Consider the following 15,768-nt stretch of genomic DNA (forward strand, 5'->3'; position numbering starts at 1 on the left):
CTATAATCCCTACCCCAATCTGCTGGGGACTGTAGAGGGAAGAGGAAAATGGGGAGAATCACTTCCCACCTTTCCACCAGTAGGAGTAGCATGAGCAAAATCTGAATGCAGTTCATTGTGCTTGCTCCCATTCATTTGGGCTCCTTAACATATCACAATATAAGTACTAACACTGCAACGTGTAGTAATTACAATAGGACGATGGGCAAATGGTAACACAGTGGGATAAAGGTTTAGGATGGTGAGCCCAAACAGTAAGATTGTGTGGAGATCTACTTCAAGCTTCAGAGCCTATGGAGACGGGCTACAAAGTGGTTAAGATGTCCTTAAAATGGAGCCTTCATAATTTTTCCATTACATTCACAGATATCGGAGCCTGAAACATTTCAACTACGATGTCTGTCAGAGTTGTTTCTTTTCTGGTCGTACAGCAAAGGGTCATAAATTACATTACCCGATGGTGGAGTACTGCATACCAGTGAGTAGTCACTTACTGACTCTTTCTAATAGATTGTTTGTGGATTATACCATACTTTTCATGTCTCTCCCATTCTTTGGGAACCTATTTATTCATTTATTTTGCTTAAGTGGTGTGGCTTTAAAAAAAAATTACTAGTTTCAGGACCAAGGTTCTTTCAAAGTAGCTCACAATAAAAAAAATACTCAATACGTCCCCCCCCCCCCTACCAAAGACAACATCACCAATTTGATAATTCCATGAATTCAGCCTATCAGCTTTTGAGTAGATACCAGTTAGGACTGTGCTGAACAGTATCCAACCCATTGTTTGCTGTTAGCTGCCCTGTACATTCTTAACTGAAAATGAAGGCGAAAAATGTTTTGTAAATAGAATCTATATGATCTTACCTTTGATCTTACATTTTTAAAAAGTAAAATTCTTAGTAGTAGAATTTTTAAAAATAATTTAATATTGTTACTATTTTGATAAATTATACTAATTAGTTTTCATGGAAAATAAGAAATGTGAAATGTCCCTGAATATGTGCTAGATAATGCTGATACCTCTTCTTGAGTATATTCCTTTTGCAATGCTTGAGATTACCTATGGGGCTCATAAAATAGTTTTCTGGATTCTTTGCAAGTAGTGACTTGTCTTTTGATGAAAGCTGCGTCCCCCATCCTAAATGCCACATTTTAAAAGAAAAATGAAAATTCAGTGCAGCACTAATTAAAACCACACTGTGAAAACTGCTTTTTCATGGAGTCACAGTTGTGATATTTAAAGGTTTTCAACCACGTCAACAGGGCCAATTGTGTGGGTGTTTCCAATGGAAGCTGAAGATAAAAGCAGTTACAGAAATAAAACAGAGTTTGAGAAAAACCTAGACATCATAAAAATAGCTCTCCTTTGTGGATTATATAAGCGAACTAAGTGACATGCAGAGGATGTAGATTGCGACATGCTACCTAGAGGAGGTACCTGCCCAACATGCTCTACTAAATTTTTTTAAAAGGCATTTTCATACTTTCTGGCACTCGTCACGGTGTGCACCAGAAGTGGTTTAGTCATGTAGGCCACATGTCCCAGAAAAGCTGTCTGCAGACAATGTCGACTCCCTCAGCCTGAAAGCGGAGATGAGTGCAGCACCCCATAGTCAAATTCAACTGGACTTAGCCATCCAGGGGTCCTTTACCTTACTAAAAATAAGAATAAGAATTATTCAAATATGGTAGGAGTCATAGATTCAGGTTATTTCAGACAGAGTTGAACCCTACCATGTTGTGCAGTATACCAGGGATGGGATATCTGTGGTTCTCCAAATGTTTTTTGACCTTCATCAGTTCTAGCCACCTTGGCCAGTGGTCAGGGATGGTGTGAGTGGTAACCCATCAACATGTATAGGAGCACATATTCCCCATCTCTGCAATGAACAGGCTATTTTAGCCTACTTCTACTTTCATTCCCCTTGTCCAAGCCACTTGTCCAGGTTTCTTGCAAATTGGTTAGGAAAGAGCCAGGTTACAATACCTAAGCACACTTACTAGGGAAAAAACCTTAGCAAATACTGAAGAACCGCTTGGATTGCTCTGCTTGATATTTTAAAGCAAACACAATAGACTTCAGACCAGTGTCAGCAGAATAAAATGATAACACTTTCAGCGATGAAAACGTTATTACAGTACCAGCTGATAAGGGAATGTAGTGTTGTTATCTGGAGCAGACATGATTGTGAAAGATTTATAAACAATTATAGGGTATGTGTTTCTATTTTTCACGCGATTGTGACCCTGTTCCAGAAATGGGACCCAGCATCAAAGCTACCTTACATCTGAGCAATGCCTTCCTCTATTCCATAAAGTGATTATGGATATTTACTTAATCAAAACACCAAATGTTATATATTGACTAAAATCCACAGAGAGGTATTTTTTCCACCAGGCAGGCTGCAATTCCACATATGAGCCATTATCTAAATATGTAGGGTCCCTCCCCCACCCCAGGGGTTGCCAAGCTCAAATCCCACATTAAAGACTTATTTTTTATCAGTAAATTACAGAAAGTTCAGGATATCAGCATCACACAACAGGAGGTCCTAACAGAATGAATTTGAAAGATGATGTCCCAACATCACTACCACCCTCCCCATTCTATTTTTTCACTGGCTTAAATTTATTTGGACAAAACATATTTTTCCATTTTAATGAAAAATTGTACTGGCAGGTCAAGAGTATTGCCATAGATTCAACATGACTTAAGAAGTTACCAGTCTTTGTATGGGACAATTTGAAAATGCCTCTATAAACCTCCCCATCTCTAACCGCTACCAGCAGATCATGTTCCTGCAGTAAATATATAGAGGGCATCTCTTTAATTTCACATGACAGCTAGGAAGAATTATGAAAGTTCTACTGGTGAATTAAGAGCTGGATAAGAGCATCAATTTTGAGATGCATTCAAGTACTATTATCTGGACGGCCTGGTAAAAAGATCCTTGGATTATCTTAAGTACATAATGATTCAAGATTGCAACACAAGTTTGTAAGATCTGATACTTCTCAGCCTAAATATATTACAAACAACTCACTGAAATGACAGTTTCTAGGAATTTGATACAATTATTCAAATAGCAATATATTTTTCTTGTATTCAGACTTACTACATAAAGGTAATCTAATTATGTGTTGTGGGCTGCAAGAATTAGAGTAGAAAAACAGAATGGAAACTACATATAACTGAGACACTTAAATTGGATAGGCTAGTATGCAGCTGCTCCTATAGTCCAGTAAGTGCTTCACTCAGGAGTTCCGCAACTTTTAACTCCACCACAGGGTTATTTTTCCATACGGCAATTGTAGCTATTGTTATAATACAGACAGAATCAACAGTTTGTATCTTGATGTGAATAAATTGAGATTTCCTTAGTGAATAGCTCTGACAGACAATCTTTATTGAGGAAATGAAAATGGCAGGAGGAACTCTGCAGAGGAGCTCTGAAGAATCAATCTGCTTTCGGAATAATACGGTATTACGAGTGAAGTACTTAAAAAGCTGTGTGTTGCTCCACAGAAAGTTATCCTGCCAAAGACCATCATCATGTTGAGACATTGCCAACCAGATGTCAGTGAGAAGCCTGCCTACAGGCCCTTACTGTGGCAGCCCTCTTCCCACTTGTGGTTCGCAGCAACTGGCATTCAGAAGCATACTGCCTCTTAGAGCAGATGTAGTACCGAGCCCTTGTGACTAGTAGCCACTGACAGCTGTATCCTCCATGAGATTGCCTAATCCTCTTTTAAAGCCATCCAAGTTGGTGGCTTGTGTGGCTTGCCATTTCCTTTAAAGAAATCAGCACAAACAAGTGTGAACAGTTATTTAAAGGTTTGAATACTGTTAAAGTTTCAAGCACTGGGGAAAGCTAGGTTAAATAAGGTCTCACATACATTAAAATCTTCCGTTGTCCCAACATGGTGAAGTTCAATAGAAGTGACTGTGCTCCCTGGCAGGGATGCATTAAAAAGCTCTCCTCTAGTTTTAAGCCTCAAAGGGAAATTATGGAATTGGAAAAAGGTCAGCTTCAGCACTTCTCACACTATGGCAAGGAACAAATGGAGCAATAAGTCAAGCAAAGTGAAATGGATTTTGTCCATGCAACATCTGAAAAACCAATCAACCAATCTTAAAACCATCTTGAATTATTTTAAAACCACACAAGGCCAACAAACACCCAGCTACTGAGGAATAGGTGTTTCCTATATAGTTTTGGAATTGCATACTGGATGAGACTTCATTGGGGGCTATTTGATCACCAGGAAAAAAACACAATCTGCAATTAAGGTGTCTAAATCTCTCACAAATAGCCTTAGCAACGGACAAAGAAATTGTTTGTTGTTCTGTGCTTATTGGCATCGTGATGATTTTGTTTTCTATAATGCAAACCAATGTGGTCTCTATTAGTAGGGTAGGGATTTATCTCTACAAGTTCAATTGACTGAAATGCCACCCACATATTAGTCATTCGTTATTTATTTCACAACTCTCTTGCTTGCAGCAGAAATTAAAATCAAACAAACACACAAATAAAACCATAAAATGGAAATATCTAAAACCATAAAACAAGCTGATACAAACATCAATATAACAAGCTCACAACAGCATAAAAAAAAATCCAATCTGAATAGATTTTAAGATTTAAAAGGTATTCACCTGGCACCAAAATGACTATAACATAGGCAATAGGCCAGTCCCCCTGGAGAGGACACTGGATGAGTGTCACCACTGAAAAGGCCCTCTTTTTGGCAGATACCCACCACACCTCCTTAGATGGGGGCACATTGAGAAGGGCCTCAAGATGAAGTTCTTAGGCTCTGGGCAGATATATTTGGGAGAAAGGTGGTTTTTCAGCTGATCTGATCCGAAGCTATTTAAAGGTCAATGCAAGAGCACTGTGAATGGGATCCAGAAGTGGACTAGAAACGGATGACAAAGCACTGGCATGATATTATTATCCTACCCAGTTTAACAGTCTTGCTATCCTGTTTTTGACCAGCGGAAGTTTCTGGGCTGCTTATAACGGCAGCTCCACATGCAACACTTTGCAGTCAAAAAGTAAGAGTTTATCAGAGCATGGATAAATAAGGCTAATCTCTCCCAAAAGAGCCATGATTGGTATATTAGCCTAAACTAATAAAAGGTTTTCTGAGTTACAGAGGCCACATATTCATCCACTTAAAATGCTGGATCCAAGAGCACCCTTGCATTTATTGTTATAATTATACATTATATAATACATTATAATATATTTAATTTATAATATATACCATATTTTTCGCCCTATAGGATGCACTTTTTCCCCTCCAAAAATGAAGAGGAAATGTGTGTGCGTCCTATGGGGCAAATGCAGGCTTCAGGAAGCTATCCGCAAGCCTTGGGAGCCCGGCGTGACTTCCCACGGGCTCCCAGGGCTTGCGGATGGCAGCCTGTGGGCTTTTCAGGGAGGTGGGGGAATTCCCCCACCTCCCAGAAAAGCCAGGAGAAGCCTCACACTCTTTAAAGGGGTTGCACGGCTTCTGCAGGCTTTTGCGAGAGGTGAGGGAATCCCCCCACCTCCCAGAAAAGCCAGGAGAAGCCATGCAGCCCTTTTAAAGAGCACACGGCTTCTGCCGGTTTTGCGGGAGGTGGGGGAATTCTGGCTTGGGAACAGCCTTGCTAGCCTCTGCAGGAGAGCGGGGTGAAGGCACCCCGCTGCCCTGGAGAGGCTTTGCGCGCAGCCACCCCCAAGCTAGAAGAGGCAATAGAAGCCAGGCAGCCCCTTTAAAGAGCGCACGGCTTCTGCGGGAGGTGGGGAATACTCCCAGAGTTTGTCGGGGCTGGTGGGGGAAGGCTTGTGGATAGCAGCCTGTTCTGGGGGCTGGGGTCGGGGGAAGCTCGGGCTTCCCCCGCCCCAACCCCATGCCTGGGGGGGGGGAATTATTTATTTTTTTTGCTTTATTCACCCTCCCCAAAAAAACTAGGTGCATCCTTTGGGCCGGTGTATCCTATAGGGCGAAAAATACGGCATATAATCAATATAAATATGATCAGACTTATGATTAAAGATGTTTTGAATCAGTACTTGATGAACATTTTGGAAATCCCTAGTCCTGAATGGGGTAACTGTGCCCCTGAAGGACCAGGTGCGCAGCCTGAGAGTCATTCTGGACTCACAGCTGTCCATGGAGGCACAGGTCAATTTTGTGTCCAGGGCAGCTGTTTATCAGCTTCACTTGGTACGCAGGCTGAGATCCTATCTGCCCACGGACTGTCTCGTTGGAGTGGTGCATGCTCTGGTTATCTCTCGCTTGGACTACTGCAATGTGCTCTATGTGGGACTACCTTTGAAGGTGACCCGGAAACTACAACTAATCCAGAGTGCGGCAGCTAGACTGGTGACTAGCGGCCGCTGAGACCACATAACACCGGTCCTGAAAGACCTACACTGGCTCCTAGCACATTTCTGAGCACAATTCAAAGTGTTGGTGCTGACCCATCCACCCCCATCATTCTGCCTGGACGCTGAGGTCCAGTGCCGAGGGCCTTCTGCCGGTTCCCTCACTGCGAGAAGCCAAGTTACAGGGAACCAGGCAGAGGTCCTTCTTGGTAGTGGCACCCACCCTGTAGAATGCCCTCCCACCAGATGCCAAAGAGAAGAACAACTACCAGACTTTTAGAAGAGATCTGAAGGCAGCCCTGTTTAGGGAAGCTTTTAATGTTTAATAGATTATTGTATTTGAATATTCTGTTGAAAGCCACCCAGAGTGGCTGGGGAAACCCAGCCAGATGGGTTGGGTATAAATTATTATTATTATTATTATTATTATTATTATTATTATTATTATTATTATACATTTTGCATCTTCCATTTGTCTACAGCAATGTCATCTCAATAAACCCTTTGATACTTCTAACCAGCTTCTAACCAAGCTTCTTTCTCAGAAGCTCTGTATGTTTGTTGATATTAAGACTGAAACCTAAGAGGGGCTTGAATTGGGAGTCTCTGTAGAGATGGGGACAGACAACCACTTACTGTGCTACTCTGCTGTGTTCTTATGAGGATTGGCAAGCAGTGTTTATTTTTTTTTCTTAGTTTGGATACCTCTAGAGAAGAGGTAGCAACAGAATCTCAAGCTAAAAATCCTCAGTTTTACAAAAAAATAAAGTACTTTGGAGGATTAAAATAGTCTCTAATGTTTGTGATTAAATTACCTTTCCTTTTGAACGTAATTGGATAGCTTTTAGCATTTTGCCAGTTCTAGCATTTGTTGCAAGTCACTTTATTAAATTGAAAAATGTATATAAGTTGCTGTATAATTTAAGAACTGCTGGCTTGTAAAGCTAGTAACAAATGAAGAAATTGCTTTTTAGTCCCAGGCTTATTTAATCTTATTCTTTTGTGTTCAGCTTAAGTTTATCTTTAATGCCCCAACTCTTAAAATCATTGCCATTTACACTTTCCTACTATTTCAGTTGGCAGTATTAGTCATTGACAGCAGAATTGAAAATATTTAATTTGCACTCTCTGTATTTTTCATTTTTCTAGACAACATCGGGAGAAGATGTACGAGATTTCACCAAAGTGCTAAAGAACAAGTTCCGGTCAAAGAAATATTTTGCTAAACACCCACGGCTTGGCTACCTACCAGTGCAAACTGTTCTAGAAGGTGACAATTTGGAGACGTAAGTTTTGAATACACAGACAGACCAATGGGTTTTTATATACAATTTTCTCCCGTTAATACATATTTTTTTGATAAAAGCCACAGTAATTCCAAGAACATTAGAGTGAATTATGGATTAAGGCAAGAATTGTGCATTAAAACTTAGATGCAGCTACAATGACTGATTAAGGAAGCAATATGAAATGTTTTGATGAAATGACCCGGTGCAGCTAAAGCTAAGCACTTTTCAGTTCTGCTGATTTGAATGATTAATATTAAAAGTGCTTAAATTGTGCTGGATTGTGCCCAGAAAACCTGTTCCCTAACAACAACAAAAGCGCATTCATTGAAAAAGAGGGAAGGCATGTTTCCAAACATGAGAAAAGAGGAGAAAATGCAGTTATTGCCTAAGATGTCCTCAACAAATACTTTCATTCTTAAGGACTTTTTCGTCTTAAACTGTATTTTTCTAGGTATGTAGGCACCTCAACTGCAATAAGATGAAAGTTCAGTCAGCATTACTACTATGTAGTATTCACACTTCTGGAATACCCTTGCCTTCTGCTTCCCCTTTTGTTCAATAATAACCATGCCAAAGTTTTTAAACTGGATAGTACACCTAAATGCTGGAATCAAATACAACTGTGCATCATAATCAGAGTGAATTTTTCCCAGTGAAAGCAGTTGGTTCTGTTGGTTTTAGGAAGATTTAAACAAATTCCTAGTGGTTAAGGACATGAGGTTTTAAGTGAGTTTCACTTCTGGCCGTGGGATAGTGAAGTTAAGTTGGTTTGGGGCTATTTGCTGTTCGTTTGCTTTTCAAAAGGCTGAAGGTATATACCTCTTGATTGTAAAAAAACCAAAAAAACCAATAACACGCTCAACACAGTTTACAAAAAAATAAAACAGTAACATCAGTAAAAACAATTATCGACAAGTATTTTAAACATTCAAATACTAATCAAAATCAACAATATGCTAAAAGCAGATTAAAACACGGAAAAGTGTTCTACATATCTGGGTAGGCTTGTCTGAATGTCTTGAGCAGGGTGTGCTAAAGACTCTGTTGTGGTTCACTTTTTAATGTCTCAGTCATAGCTAAACCAAAGTATTTGGGAGGGCCAATGGATAAACAGATCATGCTTTTTACCTGCTTGAACTGCATTAACTTTTGCTGTCCTCTGTTTTTCTTCCCTCTCTGTCTGTGTGTGTGTTTTTCTTGCAGTCCTATTACACTCATCAGTATGTGGCCAGAGCAATATGAGTGAGTAATTGCTATACTCGCACCTGAAGAGGTGCTGGGTTAAATCACTAAGAATTCCTTATGCGCGTTCTATGAAAATCAATGAGGCTTCTTCCTGTGCACAACCATGCTCTTCTGCATCTCTCATTCATTCCTGTTGGATAGGCACTGGAGAAATTCAGATTGTAACCAAGTAAATGAATGTTGTGCAGTTAGTAATATATTTGCATGAACTCCTCAGCTAATGAATACTCATATGAACAACATTATGTGTGCCTAAACTTTTTATTTTTTTCTATTTTTTTACAATTTGGTCTTCATTTATTTTCCTTTACTCTTTGGTTTGACAGTCCCTCCCAGTCTCCCCAACTATTTCATGACGACACACACTCCAGGATAGAGCAGTATGCCAATAGGTAAGCACAGGGAAAAGTACATTTTATTTACATTGCAGAACATGATGTGGACAAAATAGAATATGCTTTTAAAAGTCTGTTGTACAAACCTGTACATAAAATTGTATTGAATGTTAAAGTAAGGTGATAAAGTTTAATATTTAATTAAAATGGCACATCTGGAGAGCTGCTGCAGGATGGCCAATATTATAGACTGGCTATAGATTTTTTAAAGCACTTTTTTTACTTGAATGGTTCCATGAAGTGGCACACAAAAAACAATAGTAAAACAGGTTAAAACATTTAAAATAAGAAAAACTGAGAACTCCAACAGAAATATTATGAATCACAGATTCATTACTCAATTGATCCCAAGTACCACATGAAAGAAAACTGTTTTCACTTGACTTCTTAAAATTAATAAAGAAGGCAAGATTTGTTAAAGTTGAGTTCCATAATTTTGGTGCCACAAATAAGAAGGCCCTGTTCTTCATCACCAGCATCTGCATCTGTGATGCAGGAAGCAAACAGAGCAGGGTCTCCATATGTCACAAGTTTTCCAATAGGTTTCATGCAGGTGGTAGTACTCCAGTCTTCGCTTCAATTTTTCCATTTTCAATAAAATTCTATATGATTTTCACAAATATATTTAACACCCTCCAATAGGGCTTATTTTCATGTTGCCTTGATTCAGTGAAATACACATAGTACAATGCCTTTGTCGTTGATTTCAAAAGCATCCTCCTACAGCCTGGCCTAAATGATATGAGTAAGACAAATTGTTTGTAGATTTCACTTAGAAGGTCAGCCGAACATGGCTTGCAATTTAGCTATCTCCTCCTCGATCCACTGAAAGGCACAAATGTTTTGATAGAAAAGATAGGATGAAAGAAGATGAATCTTGATGAAGAAGCAACAAAAATTGAAGTAGTGATCTAATAGCAGTTTATTCAGAAAGGATGACATGATGGGGTATAGATTTTAAGCATGAAAACATTCAGTGGAATCAATTATGAATTGGTGTGTCATCCTCACATTCAGTTCCATTGATTGTCTAACACTATAACTAACATACCTAAAGTAGGCTCAAAGCAGAATGAAGTGTGGTCTTATTTGGGTTATTTTGCCTGAGTTCTTGTTCTCTTTTAGACTGGCCCAGATGGAACGGACCAATGGTTCTCTGTTCACGGATGGTAGCTCCACCACAGGAAGTGTGTAAGTAAATTAAACAAGTATAATTGCTAAAAAAGGTCAACTCCTTTGCTTATAATTCTTCACCAATTACAGTGGAATTTAGCTTCCGGCAAGTAACAATTAGAACTTCTCCGTGATCTGCGTTAATGTCACACTGCCATAATTGTATAAACTGGTAGTATGTAAGCTGGTAGCATAAACTTGCAGTGTTCAATAAGTCAAAGAGAGTAATTTAGTACAGAGGAGAGGTTTATTTTTGTGTGTGAGGCAGCATGTATTTCCTCACAAAAATATACTGTAGTTTGCAAGAAAGGTTCCTACCAACAGTTCTCATAGCTAATTTTTGAGCAAAACCCATTTTTGTTTTATATTTTCTTCCAGTCTGCATACTTAGGGGGTGCATGGGGAGACAAAAGGAAGAAGCTGTTTGGAGAAGTTCTGCCAACGAGCTACTTTGTTAGCTATGGCCCAATGTTTGCTGTATTTCGCTCTAGGATAAAGATTCCAGTATGTCATTGTGGTCTGCTTGTACATTACTAGTCAGATTGTCCGGAGCTTTGGGCTGGGTTGTCACCAATATGCTGATGACACTCAGCTCTATCTGCTGATGGGTGGCCACACCGACTCGGCCCCGGACACTGACCAGATACTTGGAGGCTGTGGCTGGATGGTTTCGTGGGAGCCGATTGAAACTAAATCCTTCGAAGACAGAGGTCCTCTGGCTGGGTCGGGATGGCATGGGGCTGAGAGACCAACTCCCTTCTCTTGCGGGGGGCCCAGTTAGTGCCAGTGCCTTCCGTTAAGAGTTTGGGTGTAATCCTTGACGCCTCCCTTTCCATGGAGGTGCAGGTTACAGCAACAGCCAAGGCGACATTTTTCCATCTTCGATGCATTAAGCAGTTGGTCCCTTACCTTTCCTGCCCCAATCTGGCCATAGTGATCCATGCGACGGTCACCTCCAGGCTTGACTACTGTAATTTGCTCTATGCGGGGCTGCCCTTGAAACTGTCCCAGAAACTCCAGCGGGTGCAGAATGCTGCAGTGAGGCCCCTCACGGGGTCCCTGCCATGGGAGCATATTCACCCAGTGCTTTACCAGTTGCACTGGCTCCCGGTGGAGTACAGGGTCAGGTTCAAGGTGCTTGTTTTGACCTTTAAAGCCCTTTGTGGCTTAGGGCCCTCGTATTTACAGGCCCACCTCTCCTGGTAGGGCCCTCGTATTTACAGGCCCACCTCTCCACAGAGGACCTTAAGGTCCATGAATAACCATAGTTTAGAGGTCCCAGACCCTAAGGAAGTCAAACTATCCTCCACCAGAGACAGAGCCTTTTTAGTGATGGCTCCGACCTGGTGGAATGCTCTGTCCCATGAGACTAGGGCCCTTCAGGATTTAACCTCCTTCTACCGGGCCTGTAAGACAGAGCTATTCTGCCTGGCCTTTAATTTGAATTCAGCCTGATCTTTTATTTCCCTTCTCTTCCCTCCCCCTCCCGTTTTATGAAGATTACCCACTCTGAGACCCCACAGCTAATTCTCCCCTGGCCGCCTCGCTGGCCCAAGTAGGACTAATTCAGCCAGCTTGGGTGGCCCTGCAGGGCATAGCTCGTAGCTTCTCTGAGTTATTCAAGCCCCTTCGCCACAGCAAGGCAGTGATCCATGAAGGGGTTATTGGTGACTATCTAATGTTTATTGGATGGATTTCTCCCAAATTGATTTTTGAACTTTAAATTTTATTGTTATTCATGCTTTTATACTGTATTTTATGCTTTAATGTTATATTACAATTAAGTGTTTTAAATTTGTTGTTAGCCACCCTGAGGCCATTTTTCTGAACCAGGAAGGGCGGTGTGTGTGTGTGTGTGTGTGTGTGTGTGTGTGTGTGTAGATGAGGGTACATGGTGGCGTAATATAGATTTTCATTGGCACTTGCAAATGAGATTACTCATTTACAGATGCATCTTTTAAGAAGTGGCAGTGAAAAATAGCTTCCATTGCATTTTACATCACCCCTCTCTGTGGTCTCAGTATTAAGCAAAACGCTCTAGTTTCCAATGACCTTCCTCCACAATGGAAGACTGTGCTGGTTGCCTTAAGTGAACTTAAAGTTTTTGGGCAAGTAATAACTATTTGTGTGAGCCACACTAATTTTGATCTATAGTTGCTGTCTCCCTTTTTTCTCTGGAGCTGGATTTCCAGTATCATTATGACTCAGTGTCAGAGGGTTTTCTGCAGGCTTCTTGTCGTTTCTTCTAGCATGGGTTGTCAGCATGGAAGAATTCAACTGGGGTCACTGTGCAGCTGATAGATCTGTCTTAAACTGTGGGCAGGTGAGCTGTTCAGGCTGGCACAATACTCCGCCTTTCAATCCAGTCAGTTAGAAAAGCAGATTTTTTTTGGGGGGGGGGGGAGCGGCATCTGTAACAAGGCTATATCTCTTCCATAAATAGATGGTGCTTCTTTGTCAGGTGTTACTTCGGTGAAGTACAATGTTATCAGTTGCAGAGCATACTGCTTATAATAGACAAATCAATACGCCCACTCTTTGTCCTCTGCAAAACATCTGAGATTGAAACAGCAGAACGTGGGGGGCAGATGCACTCTGGACTATGGGACTTAATGTGGTGCGTAGTGGCATAGCTTACTTATCTCAATCCTTTCCCTGTCACTGAGGCTGGTGTCAGAATAATTAAGGGCTTGACCTAAGTTCATATTTGAACACTTTGTACTTGCAGAGATTTGCAGTGACTCTGAAGTCATGGAATATTTTTCTGCATGTGTGCTCAGGTCCCGACTTGAAAAACAATCTTGTTTTTTTAAATAATAATAAAACAGAAGTAAGGGGGGAGTATGTTTTAACAGCCACTTTATATCTGAAATTGAAATTTGAACTCTGCTATGTTGTTATGAAGGTAATGATTTCTGATATCGGCTTAAAAACAAACAAATTAAAATAACCATTAAGGCCCAATCCTATGTATTCCCCTGAATTTCCTATTAGCCTATTGTGATAGCATTGAGGTGCCTCCAGCTCCTCATGTTTTTGATCATGACTGCTCAAAAGCAATAGTTGTACTCTATAATTTAAAGAGATTTAGAATATATTTATTTTTAGCAAACATGATGACTGTAATCAGATTCTTCAATTTTGTTCAAAATTATTTTCCTTCACTTCTGATTCACCTGGCAGCTGAGCATTACATATTTCAAGAGGGATAATTCTTATTCTGCATAACTTTAGAGTGCTGTAAAAGCCGAAAATTACATTGAAGCTTCCACAGCAGTGAAATTTCAGCCGAGGACAATCGCAGTATCGCAGTTAGATTTGTGTAAGCTAACTAAAGGAAGATAACAGCAAAGCTGCATGTTTTGAACTAACATGGAAACCTCTGAATTAAAAGGAAATGAATAATGGATATAGCTCACATTTTAATAAAATCACACAATAAATTAGTTCTCACAAAATAACCTTTTAATGTAATGTAGCTATGTACATTTATTTTCCATTGAAAATGAGCTTTTTTCACACAAAGCCCCCCTCAAAAATGCATTGTGATATACGATATTTTCCATGCACCACCTTTTAGTTAACAGCAATGTAGAATTTGTCTGCAAAACATAATGGAATAATATATCCTGGGGCTTCCATTAAGGCATCTACATACAAAACATATTAAAATAAGTTTGTTATACCCCACACCTGCTGGCTTCCACCAGGCCCATTGTGGGGAAGTTTCCCCAACCTCTACATAGGAAAGTGGCTTGGTGAGGGACAATATTTTTGACTCAATGACCCACAGGTGGGTGAGGCCTGATGTCCCAATGATGATGGGCCTCTTTGAAGGTGTGCACTCAGCATGCCTTCAGAGAGGCTGGCTCCAGGATCACAAAGGGGCTTGTATTGCATCCCTTCCTCCTAAGTTTCTTCCTCCATTTTAGCAGCACAGGCAGCCCCTCGTTTACGTTCCAAGGCACCGCATGCCTTGGTGAAATCACATATAATTGAAACCCATTGAAAAAGCCTGCAAACACCCTGCCCTGCTCCTATTACGCCCTTTTAGTGACGTCTTTATGACACTTTGATGTGTGTATACACAGTCATGCACATATTGAACATGTGTAGTTTCAATACAAAGCACTTTGTGATACTGAAGCAAGGCACAGTCCTGCCGCCCATCGGGTGCTGGGTAGAGAGAGGGTGCCTTGCTCCAGCAAAGGAACCACACTTTAATCTCTCATGTTTTCCTTTGAAACTACCATCCTCATACCTGACATAAGAATGACTTCAGGTGTGCGAGAGGTGGTTGCGGTATGCCAGAAATGGTCTGGAAGTCCATCACCCATTTTATTTCAAGGTTACCTCTCCAACTGTCACAGAATTTGCTTAATTTCTTTACAATGTATTTTTAAGTAATGGGGGGTTGGTAGCTTCCAAATTTCAGTTTTCTCTCTCTCATCCTAATCTATATGACTAGCAATCTGTTACTCACTTACTTAAGTCATCTGAAGCCATCTGATCCTTAGGAAGCTTTATGAAAATGCATACTGTCATCTAGACTTTGTGGTTTGAGCTGTGTGGAGAAAGCATCTCATGTGCACATTATCTTGGTCTGTGTGGAGCCAGGGTGTTGCACTTGATAACCTTTAGGCCCTTCCAACTATTTTTGGCATGTCTGATTTAAAATATTATCTTACCTGTGATAGTCTACCACCTGGAATTCTTGTTCCTCTTCTCTTCATCAGCCTGTTTTTTTTTTTGAAAGTGCAATCTAAAAATGTCTGCTCTCTCCGCTTTTATACAGGGAACATATTTTTCCTGTTTTTGCTCATTATCTAACTTTCCAAGAGTTATAATGAAAGTTGTTATGCAGAGTGCAACACATTTAGCTGGGAAAACAGATGTCCAAAGCACAAAATGTTGGGAGAGCTGCTGCTGGTTTTCAAAAGATGCATCTGCTGCTGTTTCTCTTGCAAATAAATACATTCCTTATTCAGGGTCAGAACAACTCCAGATTCTTGCTAAACAATAATGCAACCCCAACCTTTTGGAAACTCTGATATGTACACAGTGCAATGAGGTCATGCATACATATAGCTTTTGGTTGTCATCCTGTATGTATGTGTCCTGCTAAAATATGAGTTTGTTGTACGTGTAAGGGCCAGTTCACACTTTGCTCTGACATGGTAATCTCCTTGTCCCACAGTGGGACAAGGAAGTAGGCTTTGAGTCCATTTGTGCCACTTCACCCTGAGAATATACTTGTATCTGTGTGCTGAAAAAGGGGTG

At 40.5% G+C, this 15,768-nt stretch overlaps 1 protein-coding gene and 1 long non-coding RNA gene across 5 annotated transcripts in view; one reads left to right on the forward strand and one right to left on the reverse strand.

Annotated features, from left to right (window-relative positions):
• The window catches only part of UTRN (utrophin), a gene marked incomplete at its 3' end in the record, with an annotated part of 327,056 nt that overhangs the window by 296,525 nt on the left and 14,763 nt on the right, over nt 1–15,768 (forward strand). For 3 of the 4 annotated variants that reach the window (XM_083731575.1, XM_083731576.1, XM_083731578.1), the window contains 5 exons: nt 367–478; nt 7,536–7,672; nt 8,879–8,917; nt 9,247–9,312; nt 10,441–10,506. In XM_083731575.1, the coding sequence (XP_083587701.1) occupies nt 367–478; nt 7,536–7,672; nt 8,879–8,917; nt 9,247–9,312; nt 10,441–10,506 (420 nt within the window). Of the gene's footprint in view, nt 1–366; nt 479–7,535; nt 7,677–8,878; nt 8,918–9,246; nt 9,313–10,440; nt 10,507–15,768 lie in introns of those variants that run through there. The other variant, XM_083731577.1, reaches the window with a different exon arrangement.
• The window catches only part of LOC310841142, a 65,334-nt gene that overhangs the window by 8,169 nt on the left and 41,397 nt on the right, over nt 1–15,768 (reverse strand). The gene's annotated exons all lie outside the window — the stretch shown is intronic.

The sequence above is a fragment of the Podarcis gaigeae genome (genome assembly GCF_964106915.1).
Source record: "Podarcis gaigeae genome assembly, chromosome: 3".
Lineage (NCBI taxonomy): Eukaryota > Metazoa > Chordata > Lepidosauria > Squamata > Lacertidae > Podarcis > Podarcis gaigeae.